The following is a 24,174-nucleotide window of genomic DNA, read 5'->3' as shown; positions in this document are numbered from 1 at the left end:
CTTTTGGAACTTGGCTGATACTCTATTGAGGAAGACAGCATGTACATACATGTACATGCAACATATATACAAATGTACATGGGAATTTTCGGGGAGAAAGCAGCTAGGTTAGGAAAGGATTCATGCAGAAGGTGGTGATTCTGAAGGAAACTAGGGATTCTAACAGCAGAGATGAGAAGAAAGTGTAGTCAAGACAGGAAAAGGAATAGCCTGCACAAAGAGTAACAAGGACAGTTTAGTAGGACTGTAGAATTCATGGAAAGGGTGGCTGGAGCTAGTTTTTTTTGCTAGTTTTTGGCTTTAAAAACCAAAAAGGAGTTTGTATTTGATCTCAGAGGTATTAAGTAGGCACTGGAGATTATTTAGTGGGGGAATGATCTGATCATACCTGTGCTTTAGGAAAATTATTTTGGCATCTGTGTGGAAAACATATGGATAGGAACTTAGTTTGCTCTTCAAGATCTTTGAGAAGTAAGAATTCTGACCTGAAATCCTCTTTGGTGTTTCAGCCTCCCTGTATTATCATCTTAACTGGAGGTGTCAAAGACGCAGAGTGCAGGCAGAGAACAAGAGGCTCAAAAAAGATTAAAATGTAATTGGGAAATACTTAACAAAATAAATAAAAACACAATTAAACAAAGATGTTAATAAGTGATTTTCTAAGTCAATATGTGGCCACAAGGATCTTTATGTATGGCTTAGTAGCCCTCATTTCTATTTCAGTTTGACACTGAACTCAATTCAACTATGAGCTCAACTCTGAGGAAGAACTTCCAAGGCACTCCTTCTGCAACTTCCAAGAAGCAGGATGTTCTAGCGTAACAATCCTCAGTAGATCATGCTGGCACTCATTATCAATGACAAACCTTTAATAACGGATAAAGAGAGCAAGTGAGGTAGTTTTCCACATGCTTCCTGTTAGTGCCTCTCCATCTTTCACATGGAATGGTAATATCTAGAAAAGAATCTACATTAACTGTCAACATCAAAGAGATTTTCCCTCCTACACATCCTTATTTTCTCTAAATAGAGAACTTGTTTCTCGAAATAGAGAATTTGTTTGGACCTGAAAATGGCCCTAATTACCTTGCAGAATCTTCTGGTTAAGATTCTCACAGAAATAATCACATTTTATTCAGTTATGGTTGATTTTCAGAAAGCTAATAAGACCTCTTCTTTCTCTAAATGTGACAGTGTTTTGACTCTATGAGAGCAATCAAATCATCTGGATTAGTCTTTATAACTTTAACATAGAGAAAATCTGAAAATAATTTTAGAAAACAAAACCAAAAAATCCCCAGAAACTAAACAATCCAAAAGAGGGCTATACTAGTTTGTGAGCCCTCAACCAGGTACAGAGACAGTAAGGTCATGATATAAACATTCTTTACTAAAAACTTGAAAGTTCCTGCTCCTCCTGCTATGTAGAAAGTATTAAGTTTAACACAGTTTCAGAGTCAAGGAAGTTGCTTTCTGATTGAAATTATATCTTTAAAACTATGGTTTGGATAAAGATAATAGCAGGCATTTTGATCCCAATTGGAGGTTTTATTTTACAATATTCTACTCTACACTATCAAGTAGGAAAATTCCAGAAGTTAGGACAACTTAAAAAATACATGCCACCAAAGGATTCCCTTTCCTCTTTTGCCTTTCCCCCCACCTCCACTCCAAAAATTACTTGGTAAATATCCATTTTCTATGCTTAGCAAAACCAAACCAAACCAGCTCTTTCTGACTCAAAGCAGATGAAATCATAAATCAATTAAAATTTTTGATATTACATAGTGTGGAAAGGAGTACAGGGAAATATTTCCTTTTTATTTCACACTCCAAAGAGCAATTGACAATAGCATCATTTTTGACATGGAAGGAATTGCCCAACTATATAAATGTTATTAGACTGTAGTCTAAGAACTCTGGGAAAGGAAATATGTTTAAACCTCAATATAGTGTCATGGAAGTACAATGGGCATTTAATACCTACCTATGAAAAGATAGCAGCTCAATGTGGACAGAAGTAATCAATCACCAAAGATTTAGGATCTTACCATGTTCCAGGCAATAATAAGATTTCATGAGAAAATTAGGCTAGTGAATAGAATACTGATAAGTGTTATTACTTACTCTGTAGTTTTGTATACATCAGAATAGAGCCCTGCTTTCTGATATTTTTTCTTTGGGGGGCGAGGGGCCTTCTTTTCCCGTGGAATAAGAGAAGGCAAAGGCTGTAGGGTATTCTCAGGTTCAGGTGGTTTTGGTGGGGCTTCTGGAGGACTAGGAGATTCAATTGTTGTCTCAGGAAAGCTGGGAATAAAAGTTTCAACATAATCTTACAGTGAGAAACTATTAAAGTAACATATGTATAACATATATATATATACACACACACACACACACACACATATATATTCAAAAATTACATCCATTTGCATTCAAGTTCAACTGTTATATTTTTTCTGTAGTTATAGTTTGGGTCGAAGAGTTCATTTGATTGACATGTAACTCCAACTCTAAGCCTTTCTGCATATCTAATCTTGTGGCAAACTTCCACTTATCTGTCTTTCCATCCAAGACCATCTTAAATCTAAATTTTTTTTTTCTAGAAAGACTTCCTAGAGTAAGAAGAAACAAGATGTGAAAAAGAGAATTATCTTTTTTTTTTTTACAACCCTTTAAACATCACATCTTTGGGGGCAGAGACCTTTCTTTGATGAGCTCTATATAGTTTAGTATGACTAATGCAACTTTAATGGATCATACATATTAATGAGTTTGATGGGGGAAAGGTGATATCCTTCTTTGGTTACAAATAGGTTTCTAAGAACACTGAATTACCACTCACCATTCCTAGTCAACATTTCTTGGGCTATATTATTTGGTTGATGTTGAAATTTCTGCTAGTTTGAAATTTTTTTTTTTACAGAATTTTCTAGATATGGACTATTATGGAGTACAAGTGGGCATTTATTGAATGGCTTGCCTGTGAGGTAACCTGTACTTCTGGAGGAGGGAGTATGTGTGAGGAAAGAAAGTAATAGTAGTGGTGTAACAACTGTTAGAGCAATTTACCCAGTCTGTTTCGTGGATGTAATGCCACGCAGCCCTGCTATTCTCAAATAACCAATGGTATGGTAACAACAATTTATCAAGTAGCAAAGAGCAGTAGTGATCAATAACACAAATGTTACATACGGTCATTTTTTGGTGAATTCTCTCACTGCTTTGCTGAAACCTAAGTTCCAACAAGACATAACTCTATTAATCTTCATTGCAAGTTTAAACACTGGGGCAATTATTAATTTCTCTTTCCTTGGTTCCCAGTTTATATAAGAATGTTAACATAAACTTAGCACTCAGGGCTTTTGTGAATAATAATTAATAAATGAAAATAAGGCAGCATACCATTACAAAGAACAATTTCAATGATTATGATAATGATAACAGCAATTAAAGTAGGAACTGCTGCCAACAGGATAGCTATAGAAGTAACATATTTTTGTATAAAAGTTACCTTTCTAACCCCAAGGTTTACTTATGCTCTATGAAAAGGAACTAATGAATGATTCATGGAAGAGGTAGATGCTATTTTGGGGCAGGTGAGGTTAATTTTTATACCTCTGACATTTTCCCAATAATGGTATGAAGAAAAACGATAGATATAAGTGAATAGATAGTTAAGAATTAAAACCAAATTCAGTGGCATCTTGGAAGATCATTCAAAAGTGCATCTAAATAGAAATTTAGTATGGCATGGAAAACCCATCCATGACTGCAGAAATAAAAAAGTTTTCTGAAAATTGGGAGAGAAAATGGGCACTTAACACTATAGCAGAGTGGTAAGACTGATAGCAACACGTAAAAAGAAAACTGTATTCAATCAATGCAGGAAAAGAATTGTAGGACAATTTGGAAAACTAACACCCAGTGGCTTCCAGACCTGTTTTGATTTGTTCTTCTATTTCAAACTAAACACATTAAACAAGGAAATAATCCTATTTCCTCCAAAACTTCACTCTACCTCTCAAATTCCTTATCTCCCTTAATGACTTTAACTAGCTACCCTAATTGCAAACTTTCTATTCTCTAAAAGACCTCATAAAGTACTTTGTAGGTAGGAGACAATAAATATTTGCTGAAGTCATTATCTGTACTGACTCCAACCGAGAAGAATTACCTTTTACAATATACCTGGCAAGTGGTTATCCAGCATTTATCTAAAAACTTTCAATGAGGAGGAACCTCTAGTGGCAACACATTAAACTTTTGTGTAGTTGTAACTGTTAGGAAATTTCTCCTTTCATCAAGCATAGCACTTTTACAACTTCTACCCACTAGTTCTAGTTCTACCCTCTAGAGGCAAGCAGAATGTGTCTATTCCCTGTTCTGTTTGACAGCTTTTTAAATACTTCAACAAAGCCACCACGAGTCCTTGCCAAATTATTTCTTCTCTAGGGTAAACATCCCCAGTTTCTTCAAAGTGATACTCGTGAGGCATGATCTTAAGGTGTTAACTATCTTGTTCTCCTCCTCTGAATGTCCTCCAGATTATCCATGTCCTTCCTAAAGTGTGATGCCCAAAACAAACAGTACTGGAAATGAGGTCTGGCCAGGGCAGAGTGCAACAGGGTTGTCAACTCCCTAGTCCTAAAACAATACTGAAAACCTCTCAATGCAGTCTATGACTGAATTCACTTTTTGGGCTGCTGACTCCTACTGGAACTGCAGTCCTCTAAAACCCCCGGATCTTTTTCAGATGAATAGTTTTCTACTCACATTTTCCTCATCTTATAATTCAAGTCTTTGTCATTTAATGCCTCTTGAATTCTAGGCTCTTCTTCCTTTCTAATTTGTACCATGGATGGCTGCCAGACTAATCTTCCTTAAATACTGCTTTTATCATGTCATTTTTCTAGTACAGAACTTACAATGGCTCCCTATTGTCTACTGCATCAAGTCTTCGCTTGGCTTTCAAGGCTGCGTATAATCTTATCCTCCATCTATATATCCAACTTATTTCCTGCTTATCACCAACAAGAACCTTACCTATGTATCTTGGGCAAAACACAAAAACTCCTTGAGCCTCAGTTTCTTTATCTGTAAAATGAAGTGGTTAAACCAGATAGGCTCTGAGGTCTCTTCCAGCTCTAGGCTCCAGCTACTTGCTCCTGCTACCCTCCTCAGGATAAGATTTTATGTTTGTATACCATAAACACAATGGTTGCTCTGACTTTACTCATAATGAGTTCTACAGCTAAAATGGAATTCCCTCTACAAGTCTTAAAAACCTCTGGTGAGGGGGAACTCACTAACTAATGAGGTAGCTAATTCTATTCTGAGATAGTGCTTATTTTATGTTTTTATCTTAAATGAAGATGAAATCTAGCACACTGAAATGTCCATACACTGCTTCAAGTTTTGTCCTTTAGGTACAAACAAAACAAGTCTAATCTAACTTCCACATGAAAGCCTCTCAAATATTTTAAAGTGGTTATCATGATATTACTACCGTCTTCACATTGGGTTGAGTACACTGCGTCCCTTCAATCAAGTCACTGTCCTATCTGTTTCTTAAACTCAGTATATCCAAAAGGAACCTCATCTTCTCTCCACAAAAATCCTCTTCCAAACGTGCTTACTTTTGCTGCAGGCACTAACAACTTCCTAATTACCTAGGTTCAAACATCACAAAATTACACTTCACTCTTACTTCCACATCGAATCAATTGCCAAATTTGTCAATTTCCCCTCTATATCTCTTATATACATTCCCCATCTATTCATTCACATCATCACCATTTTAGTTCAGTCCCTCTTCATATCTTGCCTCAAGTATTGCAATAATCACTTTAATCATCTTCCTGCTTCCAATCTCTGGAGAAGGGAGACAGGTACAGTCAGTGAAAGAATAGCTGAATTATTATAGCTGACAGAAAGACTTCTTATTTTCTTCTATAACCTTCAGCAAAATGTACTTTATCTGAATGTATACCTTCCTAAAGAGGTACTAGCTGATATAGTTGAAAAACAGTTTGGACAATCCTTTTTATTCATTATCTTTCTTGTTTGTTTTTGAGGGGGGGAAGACAGGGCAATTGAGGTTAAGTGACTTGCCCAAGGTCACACAGTTAGTGTGTCAAGTGTCTGAGGCCAGATTTGAACTCAGGTTCTCCTGACTCCAGGGCCGGTGCTCTACTCACTGCACCACCTAGCCGCCCCATTCATTATCTTTCGATGGAAATCTATAACCAACTAGAAAATATAAAATTATAGAATCTGTGGTACACTTAGAATACACAAGCCTGAGATTCATTCTAGATATACTCACTTTTGGACTGCAAAAGTATCCAGAAGTCCCTAAAGGATACAGCTTACCCTAGCATAGAAATTAAATGAATTTGTTTCACTTTTCCCCAGAATTCCTTTTTCTACTCTCCTTTAAGCACTGCCAATCAAGGTTTACCTCCCAAAGATAACGCATCTGTCTAAATAATGTATTATATTTTTATTTTGGAAATTGGGAGGCAGGGGAAGGGGGAAGAAGGAAAAAGGGAATGAGTGGATTTTATGGCATTAATGACTATATAGTCCATAGATCCCGAGACCCAAGAGCATGGCAAAGGGTATTAATTAAGCTAGTAAGTAAATAAATATACCCCATTGGGCTTTTAAAAGCTAAACAACAATACAAGTCTACTTAAAACAAGATTTAAGCACAGTTAGAAAAAAAAAGCAATGTGGTATAGTGGAAAGAGTACTGGAGAGGGAGTAAGAAGACTTGGAGTCTAGTCCCAAATCTGTTACTAACTAGCTATATGACTTCAAATGCATAATTTCCTTTCTGTGGTCTTCAGTGGCCTAATCCATAAATGGATAGTTGGACTAGATGCTCTTTAAAGTCTCTTCAGCCTCAAAATTTTATGATTCTATAAAAAGTTAACATAGAGAAAAAATATCAATAATTGAAATGTATAATATAGAAGAATAACTTACATAGCTCAAAGTAAAGCTGAGGGTCAAGAAATTATGTGGATAAATGCACTGTGCAAATAAAGTAAAGTAGAGGTTTCTCCTCTTCAAAACAAACAGGTTACCTTTTATTATTCTCCTGTTCTTCCTCTGGAAGTATCTTCTGTCTTTTCCTTGCCTCTTCTTCCAGAAGCCAACTTTTCCTTTTCCATCCTTTCCTAAGTTCTGGGTTCAGGTTCACACTCTGAACAACAGCCTCAATGACATCTGTAACTGTATCAGGACCAAGATGCAGTGCTCCACCTTCCTCCCCTTCATCTAATTCTGGGCTGGCAAACTGGGCAGCCTGGAATGCCTGCATTGACACCACAGCCTGGAGGGGGTACTTCCGAGGTCGGCCTGGTCTGCGCTTCACAAAATTATTACCTGTCCTTGCCTGTCTTTGAAGCTTTTTGGCTTTTAAGATTTTATTGACATGGTCCAGGTTTTTCTTGGTGGCCAAGATTTTGTCATAATTGCACATTTTCCGGGCTTGGCGTTGCATGGCTTCTACCACACTCCTCTTGAGATGATGGGGGGAACAGCTGCTTGGCAACCTCTCAGAGAGGAGTGAGATGGTGGTATTACTGCAGGGGTCACTAGGTGCTGCGGGTACTAGCAGGCTGTCTGATTTCCCCAGACCTCGTTCCCTACTGTGGGTATGGCCTGGGCTTGAGGAAGGTGGGATGGAGACTGTGGCAATGACAGCATCAATATTCTTCTCTAAGGTCCCTTGGCTTTCATGTTGTGCCATTCGCTGTAGCAGACTATCCACAGAGTCATCCATAGATGTTCCTAATCTTGTACCTCGGGTAGGGATTCCGATCACTGAAAAAGATAAGGAATCACACACAGGCAAAAACAAAACTCAACCAATTATTTAAAAATGGTATGGTGTGAAAAAGATATAACACAGTTACTTTATTCCCTAATAATGAATAAGTAAATTAATCCCATTTATTTGCCCATGACCAACTGTCAACCTTCCCTGAATCAGATAACTGTTCAGAGGTAACAATATAAACAAAATTACTACTTTGAATTTCTCTACTACTGATGTCTGAGAAGACCATAGCGATATGTAAATTATGAAAAAAAAAGTCCAATTCTTATTCAATAGAGTAAGAAGAAGCATATTCCAGTTAACTGATCCAGTTTACTGATCAGGTGAAGAGGCTAAATGACTCTACTATTATCACACATGAAAAAAAAGGCAGAAAATTAATTAGAGCTCAAGACTCTTACCTGGATAATTAAGATTAGGATAAATAACCCTCTTTCTAGTCTCACTTAGATGTAGTATATATTTGAATAAGGAAGAAAACCTTAGTGACTTCTGGAAGGCCCGGTCAGCTCAATGACTAGATTATCTAGTGGACTTTTCTTTTCAGGGATCACTCAACTATTTTTCAAACTAATTACTTCAGGTCTCACCCTACTCTTTGAACAACCACTATGCCAAAGCTCTTGTAAAAGATGTATAAAATAGGTTTCTCCCAAGATGCCCAGTGGGATGATGGGGACCAAATTTAAACTCATTCCTTTTTGAGTTAAAAGGTCATTGCTGTACCCTTCTTATCTGTATAGATCAAATACAAAAATCAGCATAGATATTCCCACTTTAACCCTTTGTGATCTGACTTCAATCCTAAACACCACTCTATTTAAATTACTCCCTTCTTCCACCAATCTCTTCGCTAAATTCCATAGTCCCTTTTATGTTCTGAATTTTCAAGTACATGAGATACCAAAGATTACCCTCCTCTTTCCCTGGTTTCTGAGATGATGTGCTCTTAATCTTCATCTACCTTTTCAACTACTTGGCTATTCTTTCACTGACTGTTAACATTCTCCATTCTCCAGAGACACAGTGAAATTTATTTCTTACTCTATTATCTTGCTTTCCCTGAGAAAATTAAAGGAATATGTAAAAACATATAAATTGGTATTTCCCAAATCTTCATGTCAAGCACACAGCTCTTCTTTTGTCTCAAGATCTGTAACAACATGTTGAAAAGGAACTTAATTCTCCCTAGTTCTTTCCCCAATATTATTATCCCTTTGTACCACTCTGTATGCGTGTACCATTATTTCCTACTCCTCTAGAATAGCATGTAACCCTTGGAGCTATTTTTAACTTTCTTTTCCATTGCCCTCCACATGCAATCAGGTATTAGATCCTGTCAGTTCTTCCTGTAATCTTCCATGCATTAGCCCTTCTCCATGTCCATAGTTACCAACCCTAATCTGAGCTTTGATAATTTTTCATTTATATTAATAATCTCTTAGCTAGTCTCCACACCTGTAGTCTCTTCCTACTCAACCAAATCTGGGTCTTTCTGACTCCAAGTCCAACCAAGTCCATGCTATCATCCACCTAGCTGCCCAATTATCTAGTCGTCCTCCACTTACTACTACCACCACTTAGGATGTGCATCATTTCTTTCAAAACTCAATTTCAAAGTTCGCATACTCTGGGAAACAGTTTCTGATAATTATTCCTTTACCTCACATTCTACCTAGTATTTAAGTATTCAATAAAACATCATTTCAACTCAACTCAATGGTAGAGACTGTGAATTCTATTTGCAATCCCTTATCATAAGGCCTGGGGTTCGATGCTCCAGAGCCCAGTAGGTACTCAGTCATTGCTTTTTAATTAGCTAACATGAGAACTTTATTCTAAATTAGAGTAACTACATTTGCCAACTATGTAAGCAGAGATTCCATGAAATCCCACCGTGGAGATGTAGACTTCTGGCAATGACAAGTTGACATGAATTTGGGCACCAACTTTAGACTCTCTTGGGTAAAATTAAATCTTTCAGAGATAGAAAATGAGCATACACTAAGAAATACCCCTAAAACCTACAAATGCAAGCAAATGACTTCTGACATGGTAATCATTTAATGAAGAATTAAGAATTTCCATTGCTTCTCTCATCCTTTTACCAAATCCTAAAGACTTGACAACAACCTAAATGCCTTCGAAAAGAATATCTTAACAAACGAGTAGCATCTTGTTAGACTCATTTACTCTTTAACAACAGGAAAATTAGCAGGACCTTTTTTGATGTCCAATATAATTTGAAGGACAAGTAACTGATTATGAACCGTATCCCAGCCCTTAAGGTATATCCAAAAGAAATGAAACATCTTTGGGACTTGCCATCTGTTTAGTAAACTGAGATATGTAAACAGCTGTACTACACCACAGTAATTTAGTTAGTGCATTTTTTTTGGACAAGATGTCTGATAGACTGCCCTTGAACTTGTGTCCTAGTTTTGAAATAGATCCAGAAGGATAATATACTAATAAAGTATACAATTGCATTGACAGCTGCAGTCATTGTCTTGCATACCAAGAGCCTGTAGTAACAAAGCACTTTTTTATGACAGAGTATTTTGATAACATAGTCCAATTACAAAGGCAACAGTGGCCAAACTGCTAAGTGCTCCCCACTTGGTATTTATAGATCTAAGTTGTTTTCCCAAATTCATTTTGTTGTTTTTATAAGATTGCTAGGCTCCCTAGTAACAGATAATGAAAATTATTTCCTCTAGACCTTTAAATGAACACGAGAATGTTAAGAAAGCAGTGTAACTTGCTGAAGAGAGGTCTTGACTAGCAATGAAAAGAATGGGTTTTCAATTACACTATATTCATTGCGATCCATTTCACTGATGTCTCAATTTCTTAACTATAAAATGGGAGTTATGATCCTTGCTATCTACCACAAAGGGAGGTTCTGAGCATAAATGAGATATATGAAAGAATTTTAATTTGAGCTCCTACAAGGAACGGCTTTCTTGAAAACTATGGCATCATAATAATAGTTAATATTTATATAGTGGTTTTAAGTGGTTTGCAAAGCTTTAAGCATATTCTCATTTAACCTTTACAACAACCCTATGAAGTAGGTGCTGCTATTACTTCCATTTTTATAAATGAGAAACTGAGGTAGACACAGGAATCAGCCCAGGGTCACACAGTTAATAAGTTTCTGAGAGATGATTTTAACACATGTCTTCCTGACTCTAAGTCCAGCACTTTATCCACTATACCATTTAGGTTTTTATAATAATTGATGTGAAGTTACATTATCTAGCTGCCAGTAATAATCACAGTGGAGAGAGAATGTCTATGCAAGGATGAGAATTATGTTCTTTTCTTTTCCAATGTTCAATAGGCAGTCTTATTCGGTAAAGCACCTCTGCTGAGATTAGAAATGGGAATATTTAGTATAGCATATCAGCTGAGATTAGAGATTGAGGTATAGGCACTGAGCAAAAAGCAGATAAAGCAATGATTCAATTCCATTTCTGACAAATAGTTTTGCTGATCACTCCCATGATGATATACTACCATGTCCCCAATTCAAGCAGTTTACTGCCTTCCTATGTACTGAACAACGTGCAGCTTTATCATCAAGCCTGCAGATTATCATCAAATTACAACCAAAATACATCAACACCCAGAATCAGACAGAGGAAAATAAGAATGTTCAACCACCATTTCAAAAGTGTTAAAAATATTAATAGAGGATGAGATAACTTAAACTTGAAATTTTGGCCAATTTTACCTCCAGTAGCTACTTGTAAATAGTCTTGTGATAAAGACCTTTGTAGATTTTTATTTTTTGATGTACTACAGTGACAGATGTTTTATCCTAATGGATCTTTCTCCTAGCAACAGGTCATCTGTCTTGTGGAATGCCTTGAAGAATAACTCTTCCAGGTATCCACCAAAGGATTCGTTTAGTTCTGCTGAGATTAAAAGACATCCCAAAGTACTGGGAAAGCAAAGTGCTATGGGACACATAAGACTGTCACAGCAGCTGAGCTTATCTATGCCTCTGGCATGTTGTACTGATGAAGTTTCAGATGGTAATAGGAATATAAATTGATGATCTGATGGCTATATACCAAAGGCAAATAGCACCAATGCAGAAGTTAGATAACTGACTACAAAGCAGAGAAGGATACATGGGAATGAGGAGAGCAGATATTCATTAACCCATATGGGACCGAAATAGGAACAAACTGTGAGAGGAGCACAAGAGAAACAAGAAAAAAGTCAGATCAAGACAGCCAAGTCCACAACAGTGACAAGATCTAAGAGAGAAATAACCAGAAATAAAAGAGGGAAACAGACATACTGTGGCAAAGTGCCTGACTGGACTTGCCATTAAATAGGAAGTAGCTACATAATTACGCTACCCAAATAATCTTGCTATACTTCATACAATATAAGACACGTCTTTTCAAGGATGGTAGCTGCTCACAAACTCTTGATGATTTTTATGAATGCCCGTGTAAAGATTCATTCATCTGTTAGATTCTGATGTACTTATATCCTGAATTTGGGAGATTATAGTACTTATAGGACTGTTATCATAATGAAATCACAATTAACTTAAAAAAATACGTATCACAACTAGTCACTTCTTGTAAATAACATGTTAAATCAAAAAAGAATCCTAATTTTTAGTAACTATCTGAGTTTTTCATAGAATTCTATCACTTTTTACAGTAGCTTTACACACTGTAATCTGCAGTACTGAGCTCTCCTTTTATCTATTCTAAATCTTTCTTGATGCCATTTGAAACTAATTTTCCCCTTTAATCCTCAGTAGAAGGAATAAATAGTAGTATACCATCCTTTACTGAAAAACTGCATTATGCTCAAAAGTAAATATTAAGCCTCTTTGCAGATGACTCCTTTTCCTTTTTGATCACAGGCTACATTTTTTTAAACCTCCATTTTTGCTGCTTGCCTACTTTCTAATCTATTTATTTTGGATGCTTTTCTCTGGACTCAATCCAAATCTTCATACCCTTTTAAAGTCATAGTATTCCTAATTATACTCAAACTAGGATGAAAGGAAAAGATTACTCTCTGGTTTTTACATACATTTCCATACTCTTGCACTATGCTTGTCTTTTCATCACACAGATTCTGTCATTCACTCAAGTTAGGCATCAACAGAAATGAATAAATGCTGTCAATACCACTGAGATAAGAAGCCACCACAAAAGTCTGAGAAAATAAGTATTACTTGCCTGTTGAAGAAGTGCTCTCTGATGAAGACCTCTTTCGGGTAGGGCTGCAGTTTGTGCTCTCTGATGGCCTTTGGGAGGGCTTGTCTAGGGCTGCCTGGGAGCCTAGAGAACAGAACAGAAAGATCACAAGAGAGCTTATATTTATTTAAATATAAAGGACAATGGCAATACAACATCTTGAATAAAAATGATTTAGAATGGTTAATACTCTTCAGCTGTTGCTATTTCCCTTCATTTTAAAAGCAGTACTTATAAACAGTCATAAATACAGCAGGTAGAGAAGAATTATAGCACCAGATTTTACTAGCAGAGTATCAGTTACCGTGAGTAGCAATCTTCACGGGAAACTGCCTTAAGTCAACAGAGGGATATATTTTCAGGGAAATAGAATGTATAGAACTATGGTGGTTTAGCTTCTTAGAATTACTATTCTAAAATAAACAAATGAAATAGCTTAATTTATAAGATGACCAGTGGTAATCTCAAAGATGTTAGCTCCTCCATGTTAACTCTATGAAGACAAAATTTAAAATTAAAATGGAGATGGAATAATGTGATGTGGGAGAAGCAGATTCAAATCTAATATACTTCACTGAAGTACTATACTAGGAATTACCAAGTTCTTACCTCATCCAATGGGATCCTGTACCCATGAACATTTTCACCTTCTGCATTTTTTCAGCCTTCTATAAACCATATTCTCTCGAAGCAATTTTCAATTAACTTACAATAAATTACTAGAACTTATGATTTTCATCAACATAGTCTATGTCTAAGTTCTGAGACACACAGAGATTTAGTGACTTGTCCAGGGTTGAATAAGTCAGTAAGTATTGGAATCTATTCACAGGTTTTTCTGCCTTGTAGCCCACTACATCATGCCAATAGTTTTTAAATGAATCTCTCTTTAAAAAGTATACTCAGAGATTGTTACATAGGCTTAAATACAGAAAAGATTCAGAAGGCAAAGAAAGATTCCCTCAAACAAAAGGCATTGCTATGCTCAAATCACAGCAGTGATCTAATCTAACCCAAACCAGAAAAGCTCCACTAGAATACACCTAACAAGCAGTTAGTTAGTCTCTTCCTGGAGAACTCTAATGTGGGGGAACCCACGATCTGCTAATGCAGCTCACCCCACTTTCGAACACTTCTAATTGTTAGGACATTTTTCAAAATATCAAGTCTAAATGTTATCTGCCTGCTCTTCTACCTAAATGCCCCATAACATATAATCTGTCTCTCATTTAAGAGAAAAATGTCATTTTCAGAAACGTTCATTTTCCTGAAAAAAAAAAATTCTGATTTTTTTCTGTAAGCTAAAAGAAAAATCAGCAAGGAAATCAAGGTGAATACATCCTAAGTCACAATATACTTTATTAAGTCTACTTAATAATAACTTACAAACTAGCAACACTGAAAAATTTCACTGATTTAGTTTAATAAACAGAATAAAACAGTACACCTCCTATAATATAATCCACCCTAAACTCAAAAAACAAACAACAAACCACTACCAAGAAAAACAAATTGTGAGACATTAAAACTGTCAGGTATAACCTCCTAACTGTAGCTGCTGCTTCAAGAATTTCTTAAACAACAACTTGGGGAGAAAGAAGTAAATAGATAAAAACAATTATATTTCCAGTGTTTTTCTTTGAGAGATTGGTAGATCATGAACTTTGATTTAACTCAAACCAGAGGGTATATTCTCAGTAGGTTAAGGGGGTCATTATTCAGGTAGGACAGGAGGCTGAACGTTTCCTTCAACTGAAAGTTCCTAAGAGGAATTTTTTTTGGGGGTGGGGAGAACAGAAGGGGATAGGAGAGAGAGGAAAGGGAAGAAGCATTTATTATGCACCTACTAGGTACCTGCTACACACTTTACAAATATTAACTCGTTTGATCCTCACAACAACCCTGTGAGGTGGGTATTACTATCTCCATTTTAAAATGGAAGAAAATGAGGCACGTAGGGGTTAAGTGACTTACTGAGACTCCCAGAGCTAGTAAGTATCTGAGACTGGATTTAAACTCAGGTCTTCCAAACTCCCCAAATCCAGCATTGTGCCCACCTATCTGCCTCAGATTTGGGAAACTCATGTTACTTCTTACAAAAATATAGTGGTACTAGCAGATCAATTCAAGAACCAAAACTGACTTCTGTTCAGTCCTATATATACTATTATAACACAAAGGGGACATTTTAAAAAGCTGAAACAAATATACCTGGAATGTTTTTATTATCAGCTAAGTTTTTTTTTTCAGTATTTTATTTTCCCCCAATTACATGTAAAAACAATTTTTAACATTCGTTTTTAAAACTTTTGAGTTCCAAATTCCTTCCCTTCCTTCCTCCTCATCCCCCTCATTGAGAAGGCAAACAATTCAATATAGGTTATACATGTGCAGTCATGCAAAACATATTTCTATATTAGTCACGTTGTGAAAGACGAAAAAAAAACCTCAAGGAAAATAAAGAAAAGAGAAAAAATATGCTTCAATCTGTATTCAGACACCAGCAGTTCTTTCTCTGATAATTTATAGCATTTTCATCTGATAAGATTTTTGCTGAAGAACTAAAATACCACAATGCTTACAGACAGTAACTACTGAGATTAGAGGTATTCTCAACTTATCCATCATAGCTAATAAATATTTATGGAACACATGCATATATGCAAGGCCAGGCCAGATACACAAACAAAATAGAAGATAACAATCAAAAACCTTGAGGTAACCTCTTGGTTCATGCCCTCATAATCAGTGATGTACAGGTAATCACAAAAGACAGAAACCAATGACCTAGGGAAGACCATCTTAAAGAAAATTTCATTTAAGACTTTCTTTACAACCAGTCAGTCAACCAACAAAGATTTGCTGAATACCTGTTGTTTAGACAATACTGTGCTGGTTTGAAACATGGTCATTGTCCTCAAGAAACTTTCTTAGGTCTTGTGGCTGCTATATTTCAGGTGGCATTAGTGCCCCTCATTCTTGAGCTTCATCTTCAGTTCCTCAACCACATGGTAACCATTTCCCAAATTCCTATAAATACTTCAAGAGTTTCAATGAAGGCTTCAACTGTATCTTTGATCGGGATATCCTAAAAACATCCTGCCTCACCTCACTCACCTCAGGCAAGAAGATATAGTCCAGGGGTGGGGAACCCATGGCCTAGAGGCCACATGTGGGCTTCTAGGTCCTTAGGTGCAGCCTTTTGACTGAGTCCAAGTTTTACAGAACAAATTCTTTTATTAAGGGGATTTGTTTTGTGAAATTTGGATTCAGTCAAAGGACCACACTTGAGGATATAGGAGAACTCATGTGGTCCCAAGGCCGCAGGTTCCTTAACCCTGATAGTCTCTTTCTTCAAAGTTCCTTTTGGGTGGTATCTGAAGCTTCTGAATAGACAGTGGGAGCTAGGATGGGGAAGGGGACAGGGAAGAAGAAAAATACAGATTCTTGGAGGTTGTTATTGGCTGCATCATAAAGCGGCCCCCCAAAATTGAAACAATTGAAAAAGACATGACTTAGTTCACTTCATTTCTGAACCATTTGTCATTTCCTGAAAGCAACATAAGCCAGTAGCCTACTGGTGGTGCTTAATAAGTGACTGGGGAAAATTTTTTTTTTATTTGGGAAGGGTCTCTTTTTTCTTCTTTTAAAAGGTCTGTTCCAATCCTCACAAATCTGGACACTGGAGAACAATACTTAGAACATTCTGGATTTAAGGAAAATAAAGCCGTGCCTCTTCATCACAGATCTCCAGGGCTTGACAAACATCAATTCTGAGCTCCTAGCAGAGCTCTAAGAAGATAAGGGTACTTCATAAATATTATTTGATGATGAAAACCAAACAAAGAGATACTTCTCTAAGCTTAAAACTAGCAAGTGAAGCTATGATTAATGTACAACTGGAAACACAATGAGCAAGCTGTTCAAGAATAAAGTACTTTAATGCATTTTTACCCTAGTTGGCAAATGCTGAAAAATAATGAAATCTGGGAGACCAGACAAGTTTGATTAAATCTGCAAACCTAATCTTGTTAACACTGACAAAAACATAGTAACTGTTTTTCAAGTTTCATTATGGAAGTAGGTGACCAAAAATGGATAGATGTGGGACATATTTCTAGAAAGGACAGAGTTTGTCCATTCCAATATTGGTCCAAATCAAATTCTATGCTTGTACTTCATAAGCAAACATAGGATATACCACAGGGACTGAGATTTATATTGAATATATATTTTGTTGGGAATACTATGATTAATGTCAAGTTTAGATCTTTTCAGGCCATGTTGGAACATAACAAGACTGGCTTTATGAATTTACTATTAAGTTTAATTCCTAGGGAAAAAAATCAACAACTGCTTATCATATCACCAACTTAAATGAATTAGTGTCAGTGAGAGAAAGTTCAAGGTTGGGTAGCGGACTCACTGATAAAACAACTAGGCAACTTGTCTCTAAAGATTGAGATGCCAACTTCAAAAGTCAGTTCATTTATCCCCTCATCAATATCAACTTCAGTTCCTAAATGCAAAAATGTATAAAAAAAAAAGAATACAAAGTATTACAAGGTAGATACCTGCAGTGTTAGGCTCTTCCTCATCACCTGAAAGGCCAGGAAGTTCTCATTGGGAATCTTCCAACGCTGCATCTTTGCCACAGGTTCTCCATAATGAGGGTTATATCCTGAGTTAGAGCAATAATGTCAGATATGCCCAGGAGCCGGGACACCAGGAATATTTTTGGCCTTCTTTCTGTTCAGCTCCTTAGCAAAGAGTCATGTAGATTTCTACGTCAAAAGGGAAAGTTGTGCTCTTTGACAGGCTCTTCTGGTGTCGTTTCCACAAGAAAGTAGGTGCTTTGCTGCTTGCTATCTTGATCTCTAATAAGGGGATGTGCTAACAAATGTTGATCCATATCTGCATGGATAGATGCATAAGCTAGAGATTCTGCTATTCTGAGTAAATACAGTCCACTGCTCAAAATGCAAGGAAAAGTATATCTCCCAGTCCAAAAAAAGTACAGCTGGAAAATCCAAACATTCCCTCCAAAAATTCACAGGGCATATGTACAATTCAAAATCACAGAGTGGTCCTTGATTACCCACTTATTTTAACGTGATAAAGGATAGGATTATAGCCTGTCCTCAGATATAAATGTAGGGTATAGGTGGTGGATTCTCCAATTAATAATAATGTAAACATGACAGAAACAGACTCATTCTGGGTTCCTGAGACAAACTGAATTCTACTCAATAAAGGAAGCACAAAAGGTAGCCTGCAATAGGGAAAGTACCCAAGTAAAATGGGGTTTTGTCAAAAAGCAGAAGGATTAGTATTTTACTCAGATAATACAGTCAAAAATGAAAGGTCACCAGTAAAAGGAAAGTCAACAGCCACTGAGGAGAAGGGCTGACAATAGATAAGAAGATAGCTGTCAAAAAGTAATGAAGGATTCTACAAACAACTGAAATACTGGGGGAGAAAGTAAAGGAACCTAGGTAGTAGATTTGATTCAAGTTAGACAAAGAAGGTGAGCCCTTTTTATTAAAACCATAAGCTGAAATATGCATAAAAGAAAAGCTAATGAAATAAGCTAAAATATTTATCTCCAATATAGGTAGAAACCAAAAAATAAGTCTTGAAGATGACTTATTTGGTATAAGAAATCCTTACAGACATCTATATACTAGGAACCTGAAACATAGCATCTGTGTCCCAGATCATATAACCAAAAGAACAACATTGTTACTAGCAGAAATGAAGAGAATTCCTTACTGATAACTGTTCAACATTTTAATAGAGGGCATCACAAAGAAAAAAAAATTATGAATAAATACCCAACCTAATCACACCAGCCTGAGGAATCTGGGGAAAAATGATTTCATTTTTCTTGGGCCAAATGCTCAAGACGGAAAATAACTGTTAGCTGGATAAAAAAGTCTTTTGAAAGAGGTCTTTAATATGATTTTTTCCCATGCTTTTATAACTTTAGTAATATAGTTCAGTTAAAATGTATTAAGAATTAGCATCAAAGACTAAGCCAAAGAGAGAATAGCTTAAATACATGATCTATTTATAATATTGCAAATATTCTTTAGGAAAGCACAGAAAAGAAAGTCTATGTGGTTCATTACGAAGAATACCACAAGGTGAAATATATACAGAATATTTAAATATATTCGTTAAAAGTAAGTCCTTCTTTTTTCAATGGATTTATAGCTTCAATTGGTTCATATTATTAAGCTGTATAAAACTTGCCTTAAGAAAGGAATACTAAGCCTTCATTAGCTTCTATATTTTTCTATGCATGTAAATTCTAAGGATATGTTGGACCGCTATATAAAAAATGAAATTTTCTTGATATTTTGAAGGTTGTGGGGGTGGTGATAGACCTGTGATTGCATTGCTATAGGGAATTCTCAGTGAGAAAACTCCCTCTACACCAGAGCAGATCAATACCTATTCTGTAACTTAAAGTCTTAGAGAAGAATTGCGTTGGCAATAAGAAGTTAAGCTATTTGCCCTGGGTCACAAAACAAGAATATTTTAAGTCTTGTGAAGCAGGAATTGAACCCATATCTTCCTGACTGTGAATCCAGCTCTTTACCTATGGTATCTACGGTATATCTATGGTACGATGCCTTACAACATAATTATGATGATCAAAAAAAGAACAACAATCAATGTGAAACGTCACTCTCTTTAGAAACCTCTACTCTAGAATTGTAAATTGTTTCAACTCTGGAAAACAATTTAAAATTATGTTAAAAATAGCACATATAGCACTTTAAGGTTTGCAAAGGGCTTTACATATATTATCTCAGTTTAACTTCACAACCATGGGAAGTAGGTGCTCTTACTACCTCCATTTTACAGATGAGGAAAGCAGAAAGAGGCTAAGTGACTTGCTGTGGGTCACACAGTTAGTGTCCAAGGCAAGATTCAAAGCCATATCCTTTGACCCAGAGATTCTACTCTTCGACACAAACTACAATGACAACAAGAAAGGTCCCATGTATAACAAAATATTCAAAGCAGAACTATTTGTGGAAGTGAACAGCTGAAAACAAAGTAAGTGCCCATCAATTAAGTGAGTAGCTAAACTAAACTTGTGTCATATGAACACAATGTAATATTACTGTACCATAAAAAATGACAATTGCAAGGAATTCAAAGAAACATGAGAAGACTTAAATGAAAATGATGCAATGAAGTAAGCAGAACCAAGAAAACAGTATGACTACAATGTAGTCTACAATGACAATATGAAAGGAAAAAACAAAAAAATGAAAACACCAGGTAATTTTAATGATCAAGCTTGCTAAGGTATAGTACAAGCATGTTGTATTGCTGAACTGGTTTTTGGGTTTGGGGTTTTTTTTTAAATTTTTTTGGTACAAGAAAGTTATAAGGAAAGGGAAAGTTTCAGAAATGAACATGACATAAAAGCAAAAGATAGCAATAAAATGTTCTGCTTATTTTAAAGAAAGCTCTTACCATGCTTCTTATTTCTAGGTTTTAGTTTTAGAACCCTTGCTAAGTTCCCAGCTGGCATGTGAACCTGGCAGCTTCTTGTGAATGAGGTGAATGCTGGGATAAAAGCAAATTCCATAATAAAAACAGCTGTTTCCAATTGTAGGAAAGCTACTTATTAAAAGCGATACATTTCATCTGACTCACCAATTAAATGCGCTACAAGAGAAAACGGTTCAGAGCCTATGGTGGTGATTTTTATACTGTTTTTGCTTTTCTTCTAATTAGGCTCTTTCACATAAAGCCCAAGTAGGAGTATTCACTATAATGGAAATCCTTTGGAAATTCCCAGAATTGCACTCAACACCACAATCAATTTTCTACCACTCTTCTAGGTACATATGCATATAACCCATTTATGACTACAAGTTTTTGTGTGTCTCATGTAGTCCTAGAAGATACTCTAAATAAGTTTAGATTGTACGATTATTTTTCTGTGGCATAAAAACAGAGGAAAGTTAAACATTTTTCTTTAGCTATGCTTTTCCAGTGAACATACTTTTTCTTCAAATATAAGGTGAAAATTCAATCCTAATTTCATTGCTCACAGATAAAAAATTACATTCAGCACTAAATGCACAAAACAATATTTATAAAACTAGCTGCAGTATTAACTCATTCTTTGCTTATTCTACTTTTTGTAGAAATGGGTGATGGGCATCGTTCTTATTTCAACAGATCATTTAAAAGTCTGGTTTGCATGGTTTTTATTTGCTATCAGAAGTTGATATTGTTGTAAAGAAGAGATGATCTTACAATGCTGTTCAGAAACTCATTCTCACTGTATCTGATATGTGGTAATGATAATGACAATAGCAGTAATGATAATAGTTAGGATTTATATGGCACTTTAAGGTTTGCGAAGTGCTTTATATAAGTTTATGAAACACAAATGACTTAAATAATATAGCCACCCACGTTACTCATTAGGCTTGGATAAAATAAGGCAGTTTTATATGACTTTTGCGTTATGATTTCATTTGGAGGATTTGGTTTTATGTTGTTGGCATGAAATTTTTAAAAACACCACCACTCTATATAATATTGACATTCAAGTGATTTCATCCTTCACTTAAAAGTGATCACTTAAATATGACTCTAGCAGAGGTGCCCAAAGTGGGTAATACCACCCCCTGAGAGGTGGTGGAATGATCCAGAGAGTGGTAGTAGTCTCAGGTGCAATTGAGGGGCACTGAATAAAGATAAGGGGGCAGTAGAAGCATAAGGAAAGAAAAGACAAGAAAATTTTGAAAAACCATTCATACATGTTTCATCTGTTGTGTAACAGAGTTAAAGTCATAGTGACTACATTATTTTTCAAATAAATACACAAAATGCAAGTTATAACTGATCAGTGGTCAAGCTGCTGATAGATCTTAACAAGCAAGTGTTGGTAGGCAAGTATGTCACACATTGTTGAGAAGTCCAGCATGCACTGGCAGGAATATGTGTGTGTAATGACTTGTTTACAATACAATACTATACAGTTACATGATACGATACTGCATCATCAAAATTTCAATGCAGGGAAAAACACATAAATTTACAATAAATTATTAAGTTTAATATATGTCATTTTAAAAAAATTTATTTTTTGAAATGATGCAAGTTTCAAAAAAATGGTTAAAGGGTTAAAGAAAATAGATTTCCAAGGGGTGCTAAGTAACTTTTTTTAAAAAAGGGGGCAGTAGGCCAAATAAGTTTGGGAACCTCTGCTCTAGAGCCTTAATTTGTTTTATACCAAAAATGCCCAAGAAATGTCATCCTATTTCCAATCTGTAAAATGGGAAGAGGGAGACATCTAAATTAAATATAATTGCTCTAGGCTACCGGAAAGAGCTACTGCAACTATCTCCTAACCTTGTTTTGTGCTCACTCCTTCTTGCTACCACCAGAATAGATTTGGTGCACAAAATTTACCAAATACTTACCTTACTACAGTATTCTATTTAGGACAAATCTACTTGTTCCCAATAAAATTGCAAATGAACTTTCTCTGCCTTTATTTGTACTAGCTGCTAAAACATGGTACATCAATTCATACACTTTAACATAATACACCTATAATACACCAATAAGTAGCCAGCGAGTAAATCAACAATTTATTAAGTGTTTACTGTGTGTCAGACCCTATGCTGAACACTGGGGATACAAAGAAAGGTAACAAGGAACCTTCATGAAACTCATATTCTAATGGAGAAAGACAACATGCAAACTACTATGCACGCAGAAGATATACACACAGTAAACTGGAAGTAATTTCAGAGGGAAGGCACTAATATTAACTAGTTTGCAAGAATCAAATCATGCTTCATTCAGCAGTATTATAAAATACATGGATTTTATTTTATAACCTGTTAAAGGTGGGTGAAGGACCGATTTAAAGAAAAGTCACGAGCACGCAAATGTTTGAATTGAGAAGTTTTAAGACTTCTTTTCATGGCTAATTTAGAACAAAAAGACATCAGGTGATATAGCTAGTAATTTTTAATAATAAGTTGAATAGCTAATAAGAATAAGCAACTGTAACAACACAAAAGAAACAGAGATAGAACAATTCAGTGCATTCTTGATCACAGATGCCTACAGCTGCTTTTCTCTCTTCAAGGTTGCTTGAAAACCTCCCATGAAGTGGAACCCGTCATCTCTTTAGGCATCCCATTCTACTTTTGGTCAACTCTTATTGACAGAAGTTTTTCTTAGTATTTAACTGACGTGTTTTTTTTAATTTAATATATTTAGTTTTCAGCATTGATTTTCACAAGAGTTTGAACTACAAATTTTCTCCCCATTTTTACCCTCCCCCCCCCACTCTAAGATGATGTATATTCTGGATGCCCTGTTCCCTAGTCAGCCCTCCCTTCTGTCACCCCACTCCCCTCCCCTCCTCTTTTCCCTTCCTTTCTTGTAGGGCAAGATAAAATTTCTACGCCCCATTGCGTATCTTATCTGTGTATCTTATTTTCTAGTTGCATGCAAAAACTTTTTTTTGTTTGTTTTTGAACATATGTTTTTAAAACTTTGAGTTCCAAATTCTCTCCCCTCTTCCATTCCCACCCACCCTCCATAAGAAGTCAAGCCATTCAACATAGGCCACATGCGTATCATTATGTATAACCCTTCCACAATACTCATGTTGTGAAAGGCTCACTATATTTTGCTCCTTACTAACCTATCCCCCTTTATTGAATTTTCTCCCTTGACCCTTTCCCCTTCCGAAAGTGTTTGTTTTTGATTACCTCCACCCACATCTGCCCTCCCTTCTATCATCCCCCCCTTTTTTTATCTTCTCCCTCCTTTTTTCCTGTGGGGTAAGATACCCAACTGAGTATGTATGGTATTACCTCCTCAGGTCAGATCTGATGAGAGCAAGATTCACTCATTCCCCCTCACCTGACTTCTCTTCTCTTCCTACAGAACTGCTTTTTCTTGCCACTTTTATGTGAGATAATTTACCCCATTCTATCTCTCCCTGTCTCTCTCTCTCACTATATTCCTCTCTCATCCCTTAATTTGATTTTATTTCTTTTAGATATCTTCCTTTCATCTTCAACT

The 24,174-nt window shown here is 36.0% G+C and overlaps 1 protein-coding gene across 1 annotated transcript in view; it reads right to left on the bottom strand.

Moving 5' to 3' along the window:
- ASH1L (ASH1 like histone lysine methyltransferase) overlaps positions 1-24,174 on the bottom strand; it is a 185,054-nt gene that overhangs the window by 98,535 nt on the left and 62,345 nt on the right. The window contains 3 exon segments of the mRNA XM_036754819.1: positions 2,128-2,307; positions 7,095-7,836; positions 13,072-13,173. Of these exon segments, the coding sequence (XP_036610714.1) occupies positions 2,128-2,307; positions 7,095-7,836; positions 13,072-13,173 (1,024 nt within the window).

This window comes from Trichosurus vulpecula, chromosome 4 (genome assembly GCF_011100635.1).
Source record: "Trichosurus vulpecula isolate mTriVul1 chromosome 4, mTriVul1.pri, whole genome shotgun sequence".
In the NCBI taxonomy this organism is placed as follows: Eukaryota; Metazoa; Chordata; class Mammalia; order Diprotodontia; family Phalangeridae; genus Trichosurus; species Trichosurus vulpecula.
The sequence above is the reverse complement of the archived record's forward strand: the minus strand, read 5'-3'. Positions and strand labels throughout refer to the sequence as shown.